General features: G+C 44.0%; 1 protein-coding gene across 5 annotated transcripts in view; it reads right to left on the reverse strand.

Moving 5' to 3' along the window:
* Positions 1-17,692, reverse strand: part of INPP4A (inositol polyphosphate-4-phosphatase type I A) — a 127,354-nt gene that overhangs the window by 14,470 nt on the left and 95,192 nt on the right. For all 5 annotated transcript variants that reach the window (XM_083362477.1, XM_083362475.1, XM_083362474.1 and 2 more), the window contains 2 exons: positions 1,371-1,403; positions 507-679 (listed from right to left, as the gene is read on the reverse strand). In XM_083362477.1, the coding sequence (XP_083218603.1) occupies positions 507-679; positions 1,371-1,403 (206 nt within the window). The remainder of the gene's footprint in view (positions 1-506; positions 680-1,370; positions 1,404-17,692) is intronic.

A 17,692-nucleotide genomic window follows, 5' to 3' on the forward strand; every position in this document is an offset into this window, starting at 1 on the left:
AAAATAAGAGATGGCACAGTGGTTAGAATGCAGTATTGCAGGCAAATTCGCCACAGCTTGGACTTTGATCCTAATTGGCTTGAGGTTGACTCAGCCTTCCATCCCTTCTGAGGTAGGTAAAATAAGAACCCAGATTGTTGGGGGCAATGTGCTGAAATTGTAAAATACTCAGAGAGTGCTTGTAAAGTACTATGGAGCAATATATAAGTCTAAGTTATATTGCTACTGCTATAAAGGACAAAACTGAGTTTTTGAAAAACAAATGTAAAGTACAACTTTCTTACTATAAAATTCTGTCCTTTATAATAAATGACACATGGGCACTCTAAATATCCCAAAAGTTTATCCCTGCAGAAGAGAAATCTGTGACTATGTTACCTGGTTCCAAAATTACTAAACTGCCCTAGGTGATGCAATCCCCTTTTGAGCATAATCACTGTTTTCAATGTTAATCCTCCAAGCACAGATCCCAAAGTCCAAAACATACATTCCATGTTCTTGCTTACAGTTTGGCAAAAGACCACATCCCTCCGGTACTGAAGGCTTAAGCAAAGAGCTATGGTGGGAGCACTGTCCTGCATTAAAAGAAAGACCATTGCTTTCTTTGCTTTGTCACTCATCATGGCCACACAGTCTGTGAGTGTTGTTAGCAGAGGATAAAGAGCCTCACTCCATTCACCTACAGGTCAAAAAAGAGAAGAGAGAGCAATGACAAGCAATGCACTTCTGCATGTTTACAGATTTGGTTTTTAAGAAAAAATTAAAACCACTTGAAGGCATCTAAGAATCCCAAGACTGCACATATCTCTGTCACAGGCACAAGACCGAACATGGTCTATCAGCGGCATTCAAACATGATAAACAGACAAACAGACAGATATAATTTAGACTTAAGAGTGATCATGAACTCAAGTTACTATTATCGATAAGTTTATTTTATGAGAAAGAGGGATAGGCCAATTACCCAGTGAGAAGCTGTGGCTGAAACTGGCCCAGAACCTGGCTCTCACCATGTTTGGTTCAACACTTTAACCACCACATCTCTCCCTCTCTCTCTCTCCCTCTCCCTCTCTCCCTTCCTGTCTCTTCTTCCCATCTAAGGGAATCCCATCCCATCTTTATACATTTATAAATGGCTTGTTCAAGGTTCAAATAATCACACAATGATTATTTGTCAAAAGGCTATAATAAGCCATATTCTTTCTTGTTCTCAAAGCAATGTTTAAAATCCCCAAAGACTTTCGTCAATGTAATAGAAAATTTACAATCAGCAAAAAATGTTAGTATTAAATTAAAAGAAACATTCCCCACACCCCACAGGAGTTTTTCAAGTACAAACATGATGAATGGAGGGGGGAAAATAAACATACCTGGATTGGATTCTTCAGGAGTAGGACTGCAATCTGCATAAAAATGGAGGTGTAACATGCATGATTAAGGGGCAGCAACACATTTTAAAGATAAGCAACTGAAATGCTTAGCACAAGCAATCTCAAATATTTGGGAGGGGTATCAATTTAGATAGAAGTGGGCCGTCTATAGTTGTAGGGATGCACAAAAGCCTTCTGCAAAAAAAATCAAGGTAAGAAAAATATATCACAACTGTTCTGTAGGGAAAGACAAAGGAAAAGGAGAAAATTAGCATAGAAAGAAAAAAAAACGGGTTATGAGAAAAACAGCAAATAGGTGACTCAACTCATTGTGCGTCTAGTCTTGTCCACTGTTTGAATAAGCTCACTCATCACTGACATGCAGCCTCCTATAAATTTCTTGCAATTAAAGAAGACACAAGGTTGCTTATTCTGGCTGTAGCCTCTTTCAAGATCCTCTTTTCTGCTTAAAACACACTACACCTGCTGGTAGGAGGACCAAAATGCCTTTGCTACCAATTCACTGAAGCACCTAGAAACTAGGAACAATACAAGTGTATCATATTGGGCCTTATTTAGTAGAGCCTACAGAGTTTGAGCTATCAGCTTCATAGCTTGCATTAGAAACCACTGAATAGAAGAGCAGAATAGCAGAATACCAACTATTTTGGGTGTACCAAATAACCCAAGTCTTAAATAACAGAAGGAAGAAGGGAGGGGGGGAGAGAAACAAAGCTATGTTATTTTATGTCTAATTCCAACCAGTGAATTTTATAATTTTATAGCATCCCTTCAACTAGAACAGAAATAGTGTGGATAAGGCAACATTAAAAACTTAGAAAATGTTTATTATTCAATGAAGGTTTTATAATTCTGCTTCCTTGCTGATTTTTGCAGTTTCATATTATAAACACTTTTTTTAAAAAAAATTCTCCTCTTTGCTGCTCTTTGTATCACACCCTTGTGCAATTTCACATTTAAAAAAAATCATATGGGGTTTAAAACATGATTATGCATTCTCTTCCTAATCTTCTCACTGCCGTGTTTTTAAAATAAATACTGCCTACCATGACTTCGGCTTTTTAAATAATCAAGTTAATAATATCCGGGCTTAGCACATAATGTTACTCTAATATTTTAGTATGTATTTTATTATAGATTAATATACTTATTGGGGGGAAATACTTTCAATCTTTATACACATTAGCATAAATGTGACACTGAATATATCAACCCATTATTTCAATGGTTCTCAGACAGGGCAGTATCAGGAAATATTTGATGTATTTTCAGAAAATGTTTGCTTCATAAAAAAAAAATTCCATGACCCAATACTGTATACATGATATTGCTCCAGTTGGATGGGATTCTTTTCCTAATTACCCATGTGATTCTGATTCTAAGAGATTCTTCTTAGAAATTGCCTTTATTAATCTGATGTCATCAACAGATTATGCCTACATTTTGCACAGCTTCACAATAAAATCAGAATGTGTTTTTAATAGCTATTTGCACATTAATACACTATTTGATAGATAATACATTATTCATTCTTCCACTTTGCTAGTGCTTAATAACATTTTAAAATTTAAAGTAGTAGCTCGAATTCTGAACAAACCATACATGTCCTGTTCTATATTAATAAATTAAAAGAGGCATCTCAGTTATTTCAAATAATAGTGGTATTTTACTATTTTAACTAATAATTTAATGTGAAATCACAAACACAAAAAAACTGTTGTAAGAAAATACAATGAAGAGACAATATAAGACTATAGGGGTTGTAAAAATCATTCTGAAATATCAAGCAAGCACATCGAATACAATACTGTACATTCTCACTCTACATTCTGAAACATTATATATTTATATATATATTACATTTATATATGTTACATGTTATTCTTATTCCAGTATGAACATACCCTGTACTACTTATAGAACATGATCAGCAATTAGGAAAGCAGATTTGCAGATGACCACAGCTTTAGAATAATACTAGTGTTTTTGTAACAAACATATGTGTTATAAGTGGGTGAATCTTTAAATGTGTTTAAAATATGGTTTAATCAGATTTCCTGGATAGATTTGTATGCAAAAGGTTAAATACCTCTGAGCAAACGCTATGTAACAAATATCTAAGTAACAAAAGTTGATATAATTTCTACCAACCTAGTACAAAATTGGAGATGACATATTTCTGCAAATTTAAGTATATAGTGTTTATGTGCATTTGTTTCTCTTTGGATTTTTCCTATTCTCCCCCTTGCAGTACTCTTATAGTTCAGCAATATTCTTAAGTTTCCTTGTATCCATTGTATTTGAAGATCTTCCCATCAATTTTCCAAACATTTTCAAAGTCTGGGGATTCTAGATCAATATCTTGAAACTTTGATCAGGGATCCCTAAACTTTTGAATACAATGATCTGTATATGCATGATACCTATATCTGAAACTGGTATACATACGGTAGTAATGTACTGGCCTAAAATACTTTCCCAAAGAGATGCCCTCTAGTTTTCTTAAATTTCAAGTCCCATAACGCCTTGCAAATAGATCCAAGAGCCATGTTTGATAGGGGAATTACAGAAGTTTCTCTGCACATCCCAAGGAAGCTTCACTTAAAAGAATGAAATTAATTAAAGAAATGCTTAGATGGCAGTTTCTATACTCTGGAACAGGGGTGTCAAACTGCCAGCCCGCACCCACCCCATTGCCAGCAATGGCAAAATAGTCCTGATACGTTGCATGATGTCATGTGACATCGCAAGTTTGACATGTCTGCTCTAGAATGAGTCTTGAGTGAGATTAGAGTCACAACACTCACACACAAATCCAGCCCTGTGGACTGCAAAAATGTTCCTCTTCCAAATGTGAGAAGAAACACACTCATATCCTGTACACCTCCAATGTTTTAAATGTTTTCATGTTATTGTAATTTTTATGATTTGATGGTCAACACATTCTGTGGACAAACTATCTAATGGAACAAAACAATTATTTCATCTTGGTATAGACACAGCCCCTGCATATTTTGAGTTCTATATGGACCTAAAACACATGAGTTGCATGCAGAAGTGTTCTAAGGTAGGGAGAATAAAGAAAGGGAATGCCATTGGTGATAGCAGCAGTAAATAGGAGATAGAAGGAAAAAAAGCATACGGGCTTCCAGTTTTGAGCCCGTAGCACATGACCTCAAGGCTAGTTTCGCCTTGCCAGGACCCCTAGATGGGTCCAAAGTCGGCCCGAAGAGGTGACCATTAAGGAGGGGTGCCCCGTTGATCACAAAGTGGCAGTAATTTCTTCGTTTGATCTGGGGAAAGCCCCCCTAGCCCAACATGCCAGCGTCTAGACCAAGCTACCTGCAGCCAAGAAGTCCAAGAGCACTAAAAAGAACAACGGTGAACAGCATGCTTGGAATTGGTGAGAGTATTTGATCTTCTCTCCCTTATTTTGCAAGTAAATCCCTGGCAAAGATCCTCAAAGCAAAAAACCTCCAGAAGTGAGGGGAGGGGACTACATTCCCATTCCCCCATAGATGGAAGCGGCGAATTAACCTTTAAGGAGGAAAGAAAAATATTGAAATTAAATTTAAAATACTACAATCTGATCAAACTTAGAAACTAAAACAAACTGCTAAGATTATATTCTAAAGTATTTTGATGAAGTTATAAAAAAGAAAAGAAAAATAATAAGAACTTTTTGCCTGAAAGAGTTGGAAAATAAATATTTGCTGACATCTAGTGGACAACTAGAATATAGCACACTAAAGACAATGCCCAGAAACAAAGAAAAATCTGTTCCCATGAACTCTAATAATCTTTAAGAAGATACTTAAAGATTGTATACTGGGCCAGCCATAAGATTGGAAAGTGTTTGAAGGAAAGGAAATATTTTTATGGTGGCATAAACTTATGCATTGTTTAAAAACTTTGATCTATGACTAAGTTTTGAGAGGGAAAATTACAGGAAGCATTTAAAGTGGCTAAATATACTGAATTGCGACTGGTTGACAATTGACAATTGACTCCTGAAAGAAAGATTTTACTGAAACCTTGACAATTGGAAATTACAGTGGATTATAAAAATTATACATAAAGACAAGAACTATATAAAATTGGACTGTTTGGATTTTGAATTTTGACCAGCTTGACAAGGCTAATTACAGAGACTATGGCACTTATGACGGATTAGTCGAAAGGGGGAGACAACATGGATATGACATTTTCATTAAAAATGATGGAAAGCCACACTTAATATCTACTTTTGAAGGATTCAACCGGAAAGATCAAAGACCTTTAGAAGCAACATTTCAAGCAAGACAATTACTTTCCAAGAAGAAATTTATGTAATGCTATGACAGATACAAGTCACAATAGCTCTAAACCATGAGGAGATTAAGCATAACTTTGATAACATAAAGGAATATACTTCTAATTTAAATCTACAATCAAAAAATATTCAAAGAATGATGGTAAAGAATGAACAAACAAATGTTTATGTTTGTTTTATGTTTTATTTAATTTATATACCGCCCTTCTCCCTGGGGACTCAGGGCGGTTCACAGGGCATATAAATAAAAATACCATACTATACAAAAGTTAAAACAAAGATTAAATCAGTGCCCAATTAAAAACAATAATGCAATCTAAAATAACAATTTAAAACCCAGCTCCCCCATCAGGCCAGACCGGCCAATTCAAACAAATGGGTCTTCAGACCACGACGGAAAGTTCGGAGGTCCGATGCCATCCGGAGCTCCACCGGCAGTTGGTTCCACAAAGCCGGGGCACCCACAGAGAAGGCTCTCCCCCTGGGGGCCGCCAGTCGGCATTCCCTGACCGGAGGCACCCTGAGGAGGCCCTCTCTGTGGGAACGCACAGGGCGGAGGGGAGTTGAAGCTGGCAGCAGGTGGTCCCCGAGGTACCCCGGACCCATGCCATGTAGGGACTTAAAGATCATAACTAATACCTTGAACCTCACCCGGAAGACAACTGGTAACCAATGCAGCTCGCGGAGCAAAGGTGTAACATGGGAGTACCGGGAAACTCCCAAGACAACTCTCGCGGCCGCATTCTGTACCAGTTGGAGCCTCCGAGTGCTCTTCAAGGGAAGCCCCATGTAGAGAGCATTACAGTAGTCAAGGCGAGAGGTCACGAGCGCATGAGTGACCGTGCACAGGGCATCCTGGTCCAGATAGGGCCGCAACTGGTGCACCAGGCGAACCTGGGCAAAAGCCCCCCTAGTCACGGCCACTACATGATCTTCTAGGGTAAGCCGTGAATCTAGGAGGACTCCCAAGTTGCGAGCCCTATCCACGGGGGGTAAGAGCTCACCCCCCATAGAAAGAGATGGAACATTTTGAATGTCCCGGGATGCCGGAATGCACAGCCACTCAGTCTTGTCAGGGTTGAGCTGAAGTCTGTTCCTCCCCATCCAGACCCGAACCGCCTCCAGGCAACGGGACATCACAGCGAGGGCATCACTGGGGTGGTTTGGGGTCGAAAAGAAAAGTTGGGTATCATCGGCATATTGATGATACCCAACTCCAAAACCACGAATGATCTCACCCAGCGGTTTCATGTAGATGTTGAACAGGAGAGGCGAGAGAACCGACCCCTGAGGAACTCCACAAACGAGAGACCTCGGGGCCGATCTCTGCCCCCCTGCCAACACCGACTGCGAACGTCCCAGGAGATAGGAGGAGAACCACCGAAGAACCGTGCCTCCCACTCCCAATCCCCTGAGACGCCGCAGCAAGATACCATGGTCGATGGTATCGAAAGCCGCCGAGAGGTCTAATAGGACTAGGACAGAGGAATATCCCCTGTCCCGAGCCCTCCAGAGATCATTCACCAGAGCGACCAATGCCGTCTCCGTGCTGTACCCGTGCCTGAAACCCGATTGGTAGGGGTCCAGATAATCCGCTTCATCCAGGACCAGAGGGAGCTGATGCGCCACCACACTCTCAACAACCTTCGCAAGAAAGCGAAGGTTGGAGACTGGACGAAAGTTGTTCAATACAGCTGGGTCCAAGGCAGGCTTCTTGAGGAGAGGTCTCACCACCGCCTCCTTCAAGACGGTGGGGAAATAACCCTCACTCAAAGAAGCAGATATAACCGCCTGGAGCCAGCCTCGTGTCGTCTCCCTAGCTGCGTAAACCAGCCAGGAAGGGCACGGATCCAACAAACATGTGGAGGAGCTCAGCCTCCCCATAATCCTGTCCACTTCATCAGGGGTCACAGAATCAAACTCTTTCCAGATAACATTGACAAGACCGTCCGTGTCCTGATCGCCTGACTCTGCCCAGCTGGAGTCCAAACCGGTCCGAATCCGAGCGATTTTATCCGACAGATGTTGACTAAATTCCTCGGAACGACCCTGCAAGGGATCCTCCCTCACCTCCTGATTAAGAAGTGAGCGAGTCACCCTAAACAGGGCGGCCGGGCGATTATCTGCGGACGCAATGAGGGTAGAGAAGTAATTACACCTCGCCACCCTCATCGCTGCGAGATAAGACCTAATATAGGTTCTTAACCGCAACCGATCGGGTTCGGATCGGCTCGACCTCCAACAGCTCTCTAGGCCCCGTTTCCGACGCTTCATCTCCCGGAGCTCCGCGGAGAACCATGGAGCTCGCTGGGATCTGCGCCAGGTCAGGGGCCGCAAGGGTACAACCCGGTCAAGTGCCTCAGTGGCTGCCCTTTCCCAGGTTTCCACTAAGGCATCCGCCGAGCTGTGAGCAATGGAGGCAGGTGGGGACCCCAGCGCCGCTTGGAATCTATCAGGATCCATTAAGCGTCTGGGGCGGTACCATCTAATTGGTTCCGTATCCCCACGGCGGGGGGTGGCAAAACGGAAGACCATCCGCAGGAGATGATGATCGGTCCATGACAGGGGCATAATAAATGGAGAGCCCCCACCAAGATCATCCAACCACCGTCTAGATAAAAAATCAGGTCAAGAGTGTGGCCTCCCTCATGAGTTGGTTCAGAAATTACTTGCGTCAGGTCCATGGCCGTCATGGAAGCCATGAACTCCCGAGCTAACTCAGATGAGCCTCCCAGGGATGGTAGATTGAAGTCTCCCAAAACTATAAGTTTGGGAAACTCAACCACCAACCCTGAGAGGATATCAAGCAGCTCGGGCAGGGCTGCCGCTGTACGACTAGGCGAAATGTACGTCAGCAGCAAACCCAACTGCGCCCCAGAACCAAATCTCACAAAGAGAGACTCACACCCGACTATCTGAGAAACGGTGGTCTCCCGCGGACATAAGGTCTCCCTAATAATAACCACCACTCCCCCACCCCTACCTTGAGCTCTTGGCCGGTGCAGCACCCGGAAGCCTGGTGGGCAGAGGTCAACCAAAGGGAGCCCACCCTCTGGGCCCAACCAGGTCTCCGTGATGCAGGCCAGGTCCGCATGCTCACCCTCAACTAAATCCCTAACGAGGGGAGCTTTGTTAACCACGGACCTGGCATTCAGATACACCAGCCGGAGCTCAGGAGGCTGCACATCCTCGCTCCCGGAACCTCGGGGAAGAAGCAGAGGGTCGGAGCGCCTCACCGCTTGCAAGTAGCGGAGATGGCCCTCCCGGTAGCGATACGGCCCCCTGTCTATCCGCCTGCTGCCTTTCCCCGTCGTGGGAATTGGTAATCCCACGACCCGCCCGTGAGCTCCGGAGACAGCGACACCCCGTTCTCCCGCCGCGCGGTCAGACCCAAGTCCGGCCTGAACCATGGTTGATTGGCCACCCCCCAAGGCCAGACAACCCTTATCACCCACCCCCCTCCCTAACCCTATAAAAAATCTAGATAAAAAAATGATCAGAGGCCTTCTGTTAACTTTACATTGACGGCCCCTGCCCCTGCCCGGCCATCTCTCAGGGTCCCAAAACTCGGGCCCGTCATCGAGGTTGAAAGTGTTTAAAGAGGCGGGTCGCACCCAGGAGAGGGGGGCTCCCCTGAGGGCACACAAATCCGTGCTAGTATATTTCCGCATAAGTCTAGCAAGTCCAGGAAAGGCGTCCCATTAGTGGGAGGATCGAAGCATAAAGACAGATATCTTGGTCACCACCCAACTTCACTGCCACTCAGTTGGGTGCCCCCAGAGACAGGCCACCCCCCGCCCTCTCACGACGGGTTGCAACTCTGTTCCTGGAGGTGGGCCAGATATCCTCTGGGTAGGCAACCCCATAGAGCTCTCACCTCCATGGGGTCGCAGATAGAAAAAGTCAAGCCACTCTCCCACTGTGGCCGATACCCAGTTATGTCCCAAAATCCAAGGGGAAAGGTAGGCAGACAAGATGATAAATATATATGTCCATATGTCCGAGACAAAAAGGGCAAGCAGGCCCGGGTAGTGAAGATGGTCCAAATCACAAACATCGCTGCAAAAACAGTCCAAAGGCGGTGGGGGAACCACGTCATCCTAGTACCATTCTGATGATCCGCGGTCATCTTCTCCGCCACTGAATGGACTGAAGACGCCGTCGCCGCCAAGATGACTAGCAGTCGCCCTTTCCACCATCGAAACGGCCCGAGGGCGACAGTGCCGCTAAAGAGCAGCCCAAGGCGAAGTAGGGCAACGTGGAAATCCCATCGCTGGCGAGAGGGCCAAAAGCCGAAAAAGCTCGAAGCCAGCCGCCGGCAAACAGGCACACAGTCCAAGAAACGCTGGTGTAGCCGTAAGCAGTCCAAAAGCAGGCCCCAGAAATGTCTCATCAGCTGTTGGGCCGCTAAAGACGGCCAGAACATACCATCTTCGCCGTCGCCGCCGAACACGTATTGCCGCCGCTGCTGCTGAGCGCAGGCCGCCATCGGCGTCAGGCACGGCCCAGACACCACCGCAACCAGCGCCGGGGACGCCGCCCACGCCATTGCCGCCATTGCCGCCATCACCATCATTGCCGCCATTACCGCCTTCGTCATCGCCCGAAATCGCCGCCGCCCGAGCAAATTCACCGGCGTCCACCCCCACAACCGGGGCCAATCCGGGAACGCCTAGGCGGCCCAAAACGGCCCGAGGGGCAGGAAAAAACGCCGGCGTCAGCCCCGAGCAGCCGCAAACAAACCGGGCAGAAACAGCTGACAAAAAGAAGACAGCCGGCGTCGGCCCAAGCAGCCGCAAATGGTCCGGAAAAGCAGCCGCTGGAAAAGACCGCCGGGAGACAGCAGGAAGCAGGCGACAAACAGCAGGGCCAGCGGGCGGCCCCAAGCAGCCGTAAATAGTCCAAAAAAGGCGGCAGCAGAGAGAACAGCCGGCGGACAACAGGAAGCAGCCGAAAAACAGCAGGGCCAGCAAACGGGCAGCTCAGCAGATGGAGTAAGTCATTGCCAGCTTCGTCGACCTCCTAGTTGTCTCGCTGCCTAATTCCCCAACCCCTCAATCCCCATACTCAAAAAGCCCAAAGGCTCATGAGGGGCTCCCAAGGGACGCCTAACAGCTGGTGCTCGCGGAGCTCAGCCGAGCACGTCCGCCATCTTGGGTGGGGCGGAAGAATCAGATAACAGAATGTGAACTAGAAAAAAATGACTTAATTGGCTAAGTTACAAATGAAGGGAACTATAACTTAATACAAACAAGAAAAACTTCACAAGGTTTGGATACAACAATAAATATGGAAAAGATACTTTATGCATTAGAACGTCAAAATAAACCTGAGAAGAAAGAAGACTTAACAAAATGGACACTGCTAGGAGAATCACTGTTTGGGAGTCAAAAAGCATGCATCTTACATATTATGTATCCTCTACACCTAACAACAACTACAAAAATACAAGAACTGTTTGACAAGTCGAAAATATTAATTTGGAAAACAATTTGGCAAAGGAAGAAAATTAGAAAAGGACTTAAGAGACTTGACTCACCCTACCAGATGGAATATTATACGAATAAACACTTGTTTGAATATGGCTAAATAAACAAATAACTTTGGCTATAAAGGGGCTTTAGAATAAGTGGGATAAGAGATATAATATGGTATTTTTTGATAAGACACAAAATGTAAAAATATTGGGATGATGAACGTGAAGGAAAAGTTTGAACTTTAAAGACAAATTAAGTTTGAAAAGATTTAGGATTAAGGAATGACTGAAATACTTTGGGGAAATTAGGCTTAATAAGAATTTTGAAAAAAGGATATATAGTGATTTAATTAATTTTTACAAATAGAAGTGAAATATAAATTATTAGAAAAGATGTTATAGGTAGATGTTATGATAGATAAGTAGTATAGTATTTCTATAATATATGAAATATGAAAATACTGGGATGATATATTTAAGTGGAAAATTTGGATATTTAGATGTTAATTATTGAGAAAATTATGATTGATAAGAATTGTTTGAATATTATGGAGAAATTGAGTTTAAACAAGATTTATGAAAATAAGACATATGGTGATATATATGTGAATTAATAAGATGACTTTTACAAACATAAGTTGATAAGAAAAAAATGCTATATATGGATGCTATTATTGTTGGTATAAATATAGAAGAAAATGTTTTTATTTAATCATTTATATATGGATAATATTAAATATCAAAAAATATTTTTGTTTAATACTGAAGGAGAATAATACTGGGAGAAGACAGGATAAAGGAAATATATCATCAATTGATATACTAATTGTGGAAATATAAAAATTAATTATTATTGACTGTTATTAACTATTGATTGTAAAAAAAAATCATGAACCAAGACAACATGCTGTACACCAGGCATTAAGGTTGTTATTGTAAAAAAATTAATAAAACTTTTACAAAAAGAAAGAGAGAGAGAGAGAGAGAGAGAGAGAGAGAGAGAGTGAGAGAGAGAGAGAGAGAAAGAAAGAAAGAAAGAAAGAAAGAAAGAAAGAAAGAAAGAAAGAAAGAAAGAAAGAAAGAAAGAAAGAAAGAAAGAAAAGCACAGAAATATGATAGGAAAGGTTGGACAAGTAGATCATTCACAATGTGAGGAAGGGGTTATATAACAAGATGTTGGAAGATGGGAAAGGGCAGTTTGGGTTGTAATGCAGCATGATGATAGTGCTGTGTAGATAGCCATGGGAGACAAGTGAAAAAAAGGTGCAGGAAGATGAGAGGTCAGGGAAAACATAGTCACTTGGGGTCATCTAAAGCAGAAGCCTCCAACCTTTCTGGGTTTGTGGCCCAGAGAGAGCAGCTTCCTGATTGGTGCATGTACGCCTGCGCTAGCAGCCCTGTCCACGCCCATGAGCATGTGCAAATGGGCCGTGGGTGCTAACATGAGTGGGGGGAATGCACCGGCCAGCCATTTCCACAGCTTGCTGGCCAAGAGCCCGTGACCCAGTCCCAGGCCACAACCCATAGGTTGGGGACCCCTGATCTAAAGCATGGTGGGGTTACTGGTGGCACACAGCTAAATGGAGATAGGAAAATGAAGCAGCAATAAGATCACTGGAGGGACAGGTGTCTAGGCCATATGGAAAGGGAAGGGAGAGAGAAGGTGCACCAGCCTTGCCCTACTTGCACTTTAAGACTCTTCTAGAGTCTAGAGTTCTCTCAGCTCAAACCCTGAATCAGCAAGAGGGTCCAGGTTTTTGTTTTGCCATACTACAAAGCTTTGCCCCCAGAATGGTCTAGCTCAATTTCCAAGCCACAATGTATTTGTTCTATGCACAAAAGAAAGATATTATTCCTTTCATGCACGGTTTATATTTCTATGTATATTTTAATGTCTTTTATGTCTTTTACTTCTTTTATGTTGCTTTGGTCATCTTGCTGAAAAGGCATAGCAATACATACATACATACATGTTGTACAGCATGAATACCTCTGGTCTCTGAAACACATTACAGCACTAAAGGTCTTCAACTTAACCAAGTACTTATTAGTTGGCTTGAAACAAGCCATGTTCCCGCATCAGTATCTTACTTCCATCCGCAATAGAGGGAATAAAATACCAGCCTACCTTGTAGATTCTTTGCCCGTAGAAAATATGCCATATAACATCATAATCATATGAAAATATCCTAAAACAGGGCTTTTCAACTGGTGATACGTGTGCCACTGGTGGTACGTCAGCACCCAGCAGGTGGTGTGCGCAGGATGAATTGAAAAGCATTATAAAAAAAGGTATAAAAAGTATAAAAGTGTATCGTGGGGATGTGCTGAAGCAATGATGCACAGGACTGCGGGAGAGCCAGCTGGAGCCACGGTGTTGCCGAAGCTGTGCTGAGCACTCAGGATCCGCACTGGTTCCAGCTGACTGGCACTTCTGGAAGCAGCACGCAACCTGGAGTGCCCATGGAGTGTTTATATTTGGTCCAGAGCTGCCCTGGAGACAGCTAGGGACCAGCCCCTTTCAGCCCACAATCAACGGAAAAACCCAAATCCAACGGGCCAGCCCAGCCACCACACCCCTCCATTTCTTTCTCCATAGCCCCTGGGCACAGACACAGTTGCTGCTCCTCACCATAGCTGGGGCGGAAATTGTAAGTACCTCCATCTGCTTTATCCTGCGAAGTGCTGCTCAACTGGTGCTCCCGCCCGCTGCCATACCAGCAGCCCCAACTAAAGGCTGCATGCTCCAGCCTCATTCTGACAAGGAAGGGGACAGTAGCCAAGGCTACATCAGATCTGCAGCTTGTCAGGGACACTCAAAGGCTACCCAACTTTACTCCAGAATTTCGGGGTTGGAAAGCGGAGGGACAGCGCTGCATTTGTAGGCATGGCAGCACCTGCTGGAAAGCCTCCTGCTCCCACTGCACAGCTACCTCCTTCAGGGCCCGCCAGCATGGCAGTGGGCGGGAGTGCCAGGGAAGCACCGCTTTACAGGACAAAGCGGGCAGACGTACTTAAAAGTCCCACCCCAGCTATGACGAGCAGTGACTGCATCTGGGCCCAGGGGGCGAGAAGGAACTGGAGGGGCATGGTGGCTGGGCTGCCTTCTGGCCCACTGGATTCAGGTTTTCCCTTTGATTGGGGGCGTATGACCTGATCCTCGCCTAAATGCAAATCCCTCTATAAGCAGGGATTGCGAGGTTGAAGGCCTCTATCTTTGTGGCCATGCAGTTCTAAAATTGATGGGCTGCTGCTGGGGAGGAGAATCAAAATAGAGCAAAACAAGTGTAGTCCACCATGGTTTATTGATTGCCAAGTTTTCCTCGGGTTTTCCTATCCCTTCCTGGGCTATTAAAATCACATTGGCAAGGTCTGTACCGAACACCTGGCTGCAAACTAGTCAAAGAAATTTTAGCCTAATCCCTTTTGCAATTCCAGGCCACATTCTGGAGGTAGGATGTCATAACAAGATAGAGCTGCAAAATTCTTTCCTTGGGGAAAGAATTCAGAAGTGCTAGATTTATTTTTCCTGCTAACTACAGTATACCTTGTGGGGGGGGGGTTTACCGCCCCCATCCTTGTGAGAAAAAGATGTGTCTGAAAATTAAAGGATGTATAGATGGAGTTGTGAAACAGGAAAGGGAAGTAAAAAGAAGATCGCAAAGAATGAGCAAAGAATCCAGACAGTTGAAGATAAATCAGCAGAAACCGATCAAAAGATTGAAGAAATAAAAGATGAAAACCAAAGACTGATGCAGACAAATAGAGAACTAGAGGATTCAGTAGCAGTTCTAGAAATGGAAAAGGCATCCTATTTCTTAAGATTCCAGAATATAATGGAAGACGAGGAGGACCTTGCTGACCTGATGATAGAACTGCTGGCTAGTGTGCTGGAAGTGGGGAAGCAGGATATGGAAGGAGAAATAGACCAAATATTTAGACTTAACTCAAGCTATGCAAGAAGAAATAAAGTCCCCAGAGAGATCCATGTCAGATTTGTTAAAAGAACAATAAGATGAAATATTGAGAAGAGTGAGAGATGATCCATTGCAATATAAGGAAAAAGAAATTGTGGTAGTGAAGCAGATACCCAGGAGGATAAGGGATTCACGAAGAGAATATCAATTTTTTACCAAAAAACTAATTAAGAAAGGAGTGACTTTAGATGGCTGATGCCGGAAGGGATACTAATCAATTGAGATACAAAAAGATACAGATTGGATTCTATTTTCAAAGCAAGGGACTTTTTTGACAGATACAGAGCTTTTCTCAAAGAAAGAAACTCAGAACTTCAACCAGAAGGGGAATTTAGAAAACAGGAAGAGACAGCATTAGAAGGAGTGGCCAAACAAAGGGAAGTGGAAGAAACAGAAACCATAAACCAAGAAGAAGGGGCTAAAGGGAAAAAACAGAGACAAACTAGAACAACTAGAGAATAAATCCTAAATATAATTGAAGAAATTGGAAAAGGACAATGGGATACTCTCAATAAATATAAACGGATTAAATTCCCCGTAAAGAGGGAAAAAATCTTTATACAATTACAAATATTTAAAATGGATATAATTTGCCTACAAGAAACACATGTTAAAAGACAATATTATAAATCTCTGGAAACTTTATTTCTCATTACCACAACAAAAGAAAAGAGGAGTAGCTTTATATATCAAAGAAACAATGAATCCTAAACAAATCTACTCGGATGAAGAAAGAAGAATACTAATGGTAGAAATGACCATAAATCAAAAAAAGACATTGATGGTAGCAATTTATGCACCAAATAACAAACAAGAAGAATTCTACCAAAGATTACACAAGAAAACACTGGAAATGGAGTACCAAAATATTTGTTTAGTAGGAGATTTTAATGCAATTGTATATGGAAAGTTAGATTATAGTAGTAGTAAAATAGGGGAAAAAGGAAGGAATGTGTTGCCTAAGGCTTTTTTCAGAATGGCAGAAGAAATGTGTATACAGGATATATGGAAATAAATAAATCCTAAGAAATCCTTATATTTTATTCAGCCACAAATCATGGTCTAGAATTGATATGATATGGATATTCCCTGAATTAAGAAGGGATATACAAGAAATCGAGATAGAAACTAATGTATGGGCGGACCATAATCCGATAAAGATGACCTGGATAGGAACAAAGAAAAAAGTAAGATGGACTTTAAACCAATTCTTATTGAAAGAGAAATAATTTATACAAAAAGCCGTAAAGGAAATGGAATTTTTCTTCAAAGAAAATAAGACACATCTCTCCAAAATGTCTGGGATACAGCTAAAGCATACCGTATATACTTGAGTATAAGCCGACTTGAGTATAAGCCGAGTATAAGTATAAGCTTGGCCCCTTCTTAGCAACATATCTATATTCTGTGCCACGACGAGCCGCTCGTTGACTCTGGCAGCATCCCGGAGCTGGCTCCGCCGCAGTTCGCAGGGTCCGCTCATCAGGCTGCCAGGCTTCCTGGCAGCAATCCCGCAGGGAAGGTCTGCTAGGGAGGCGGCAGTCAAGCGTTGTTTCCCTCCTCGTGTGTGTGTGTGTGTGTGTGTGTGTGTGTGTGTGTGTGAGACCTGCGGGAACGGCTGGTAGAGGTGGCAGCAGTCCGGCGTTTCCCCCCCTCATGCATGCGTGCGTGTGTCAGACCCGTGGGAATGGCTGGTAAGGAAGCGGCGTCCCCCCCTCCTGTGTGTCGGGCCCACGGGGCTTGACACACAGAGAAACGCAAATGCCGGACTGCTGCCACCTTTACTAGCCATTCCTGCGGGTCTCACACACACACACACACACACATGCACGCACGAGGGGGAGAAACAACGCTGGACTGCCGCCACCTCTGCCAGTCCAGCGTTGTTTCTCCCCCTCGTGCGTGCGTGTGTGTGTCAGACCCACGGGAATGGCTGGTAAGGAAGCGGCATTCCGGCATTCCCCCCCTTCCTGTGTGTCAAGCCCACGGGGCTTGACACACAGAAAAACGCAAATGCCGGACTGCCGCCACCTTTACTAGCCATTCCTGCGGGTCTGACACACACACACACACACACACACACGCACGCACGAGGGGGAGAAACAACGCTGGACTGCCGCCACCTCTGCCAGCCCTGCAAGCCTCTGCTTGCAGGGCTGGCAGAGGTGGCGGCAGTCCAGCGTTGTTTCTCCCCCTCGTGCGTGCGTGTGTGTGTCAGACCCACGGGAATGGCTGGTAGGGAAGCGGCATTCCGGCATTCCCCCCCTTCCTGTGTGTCGAGCCCACGGGGCTTGACACACAGAGAAACGCAAATGCCGGACTGCCGCCACCTTTACTAGCCATTCCTGCGGGTCTCACACACACACACACACACACACACACACACACACACACACGAGGGGGAGAAACAACCTCATTTCCATTCAAAGGAATTGGATTTCTGCTGTGCCTTAATTATTTCTGGACTGAAAGCGTGGTGACTTTCATAGTGGGGAGCGCTATCTGTCTCTTCCCCTCCTCATTCCCCCCACTCCTC

The sequence above is a fragment of the Vipera ursinii genome, assembly GCF_947247035.1.
Source record: "Vipera ursinii genome assembly, chromosome: 4".
Lineage (NCBI taxonomy): Eukaryota > Metazoa > Chordata > Lepidosauria > Squamata > Viperidae > Vipera > Vipera ursinii.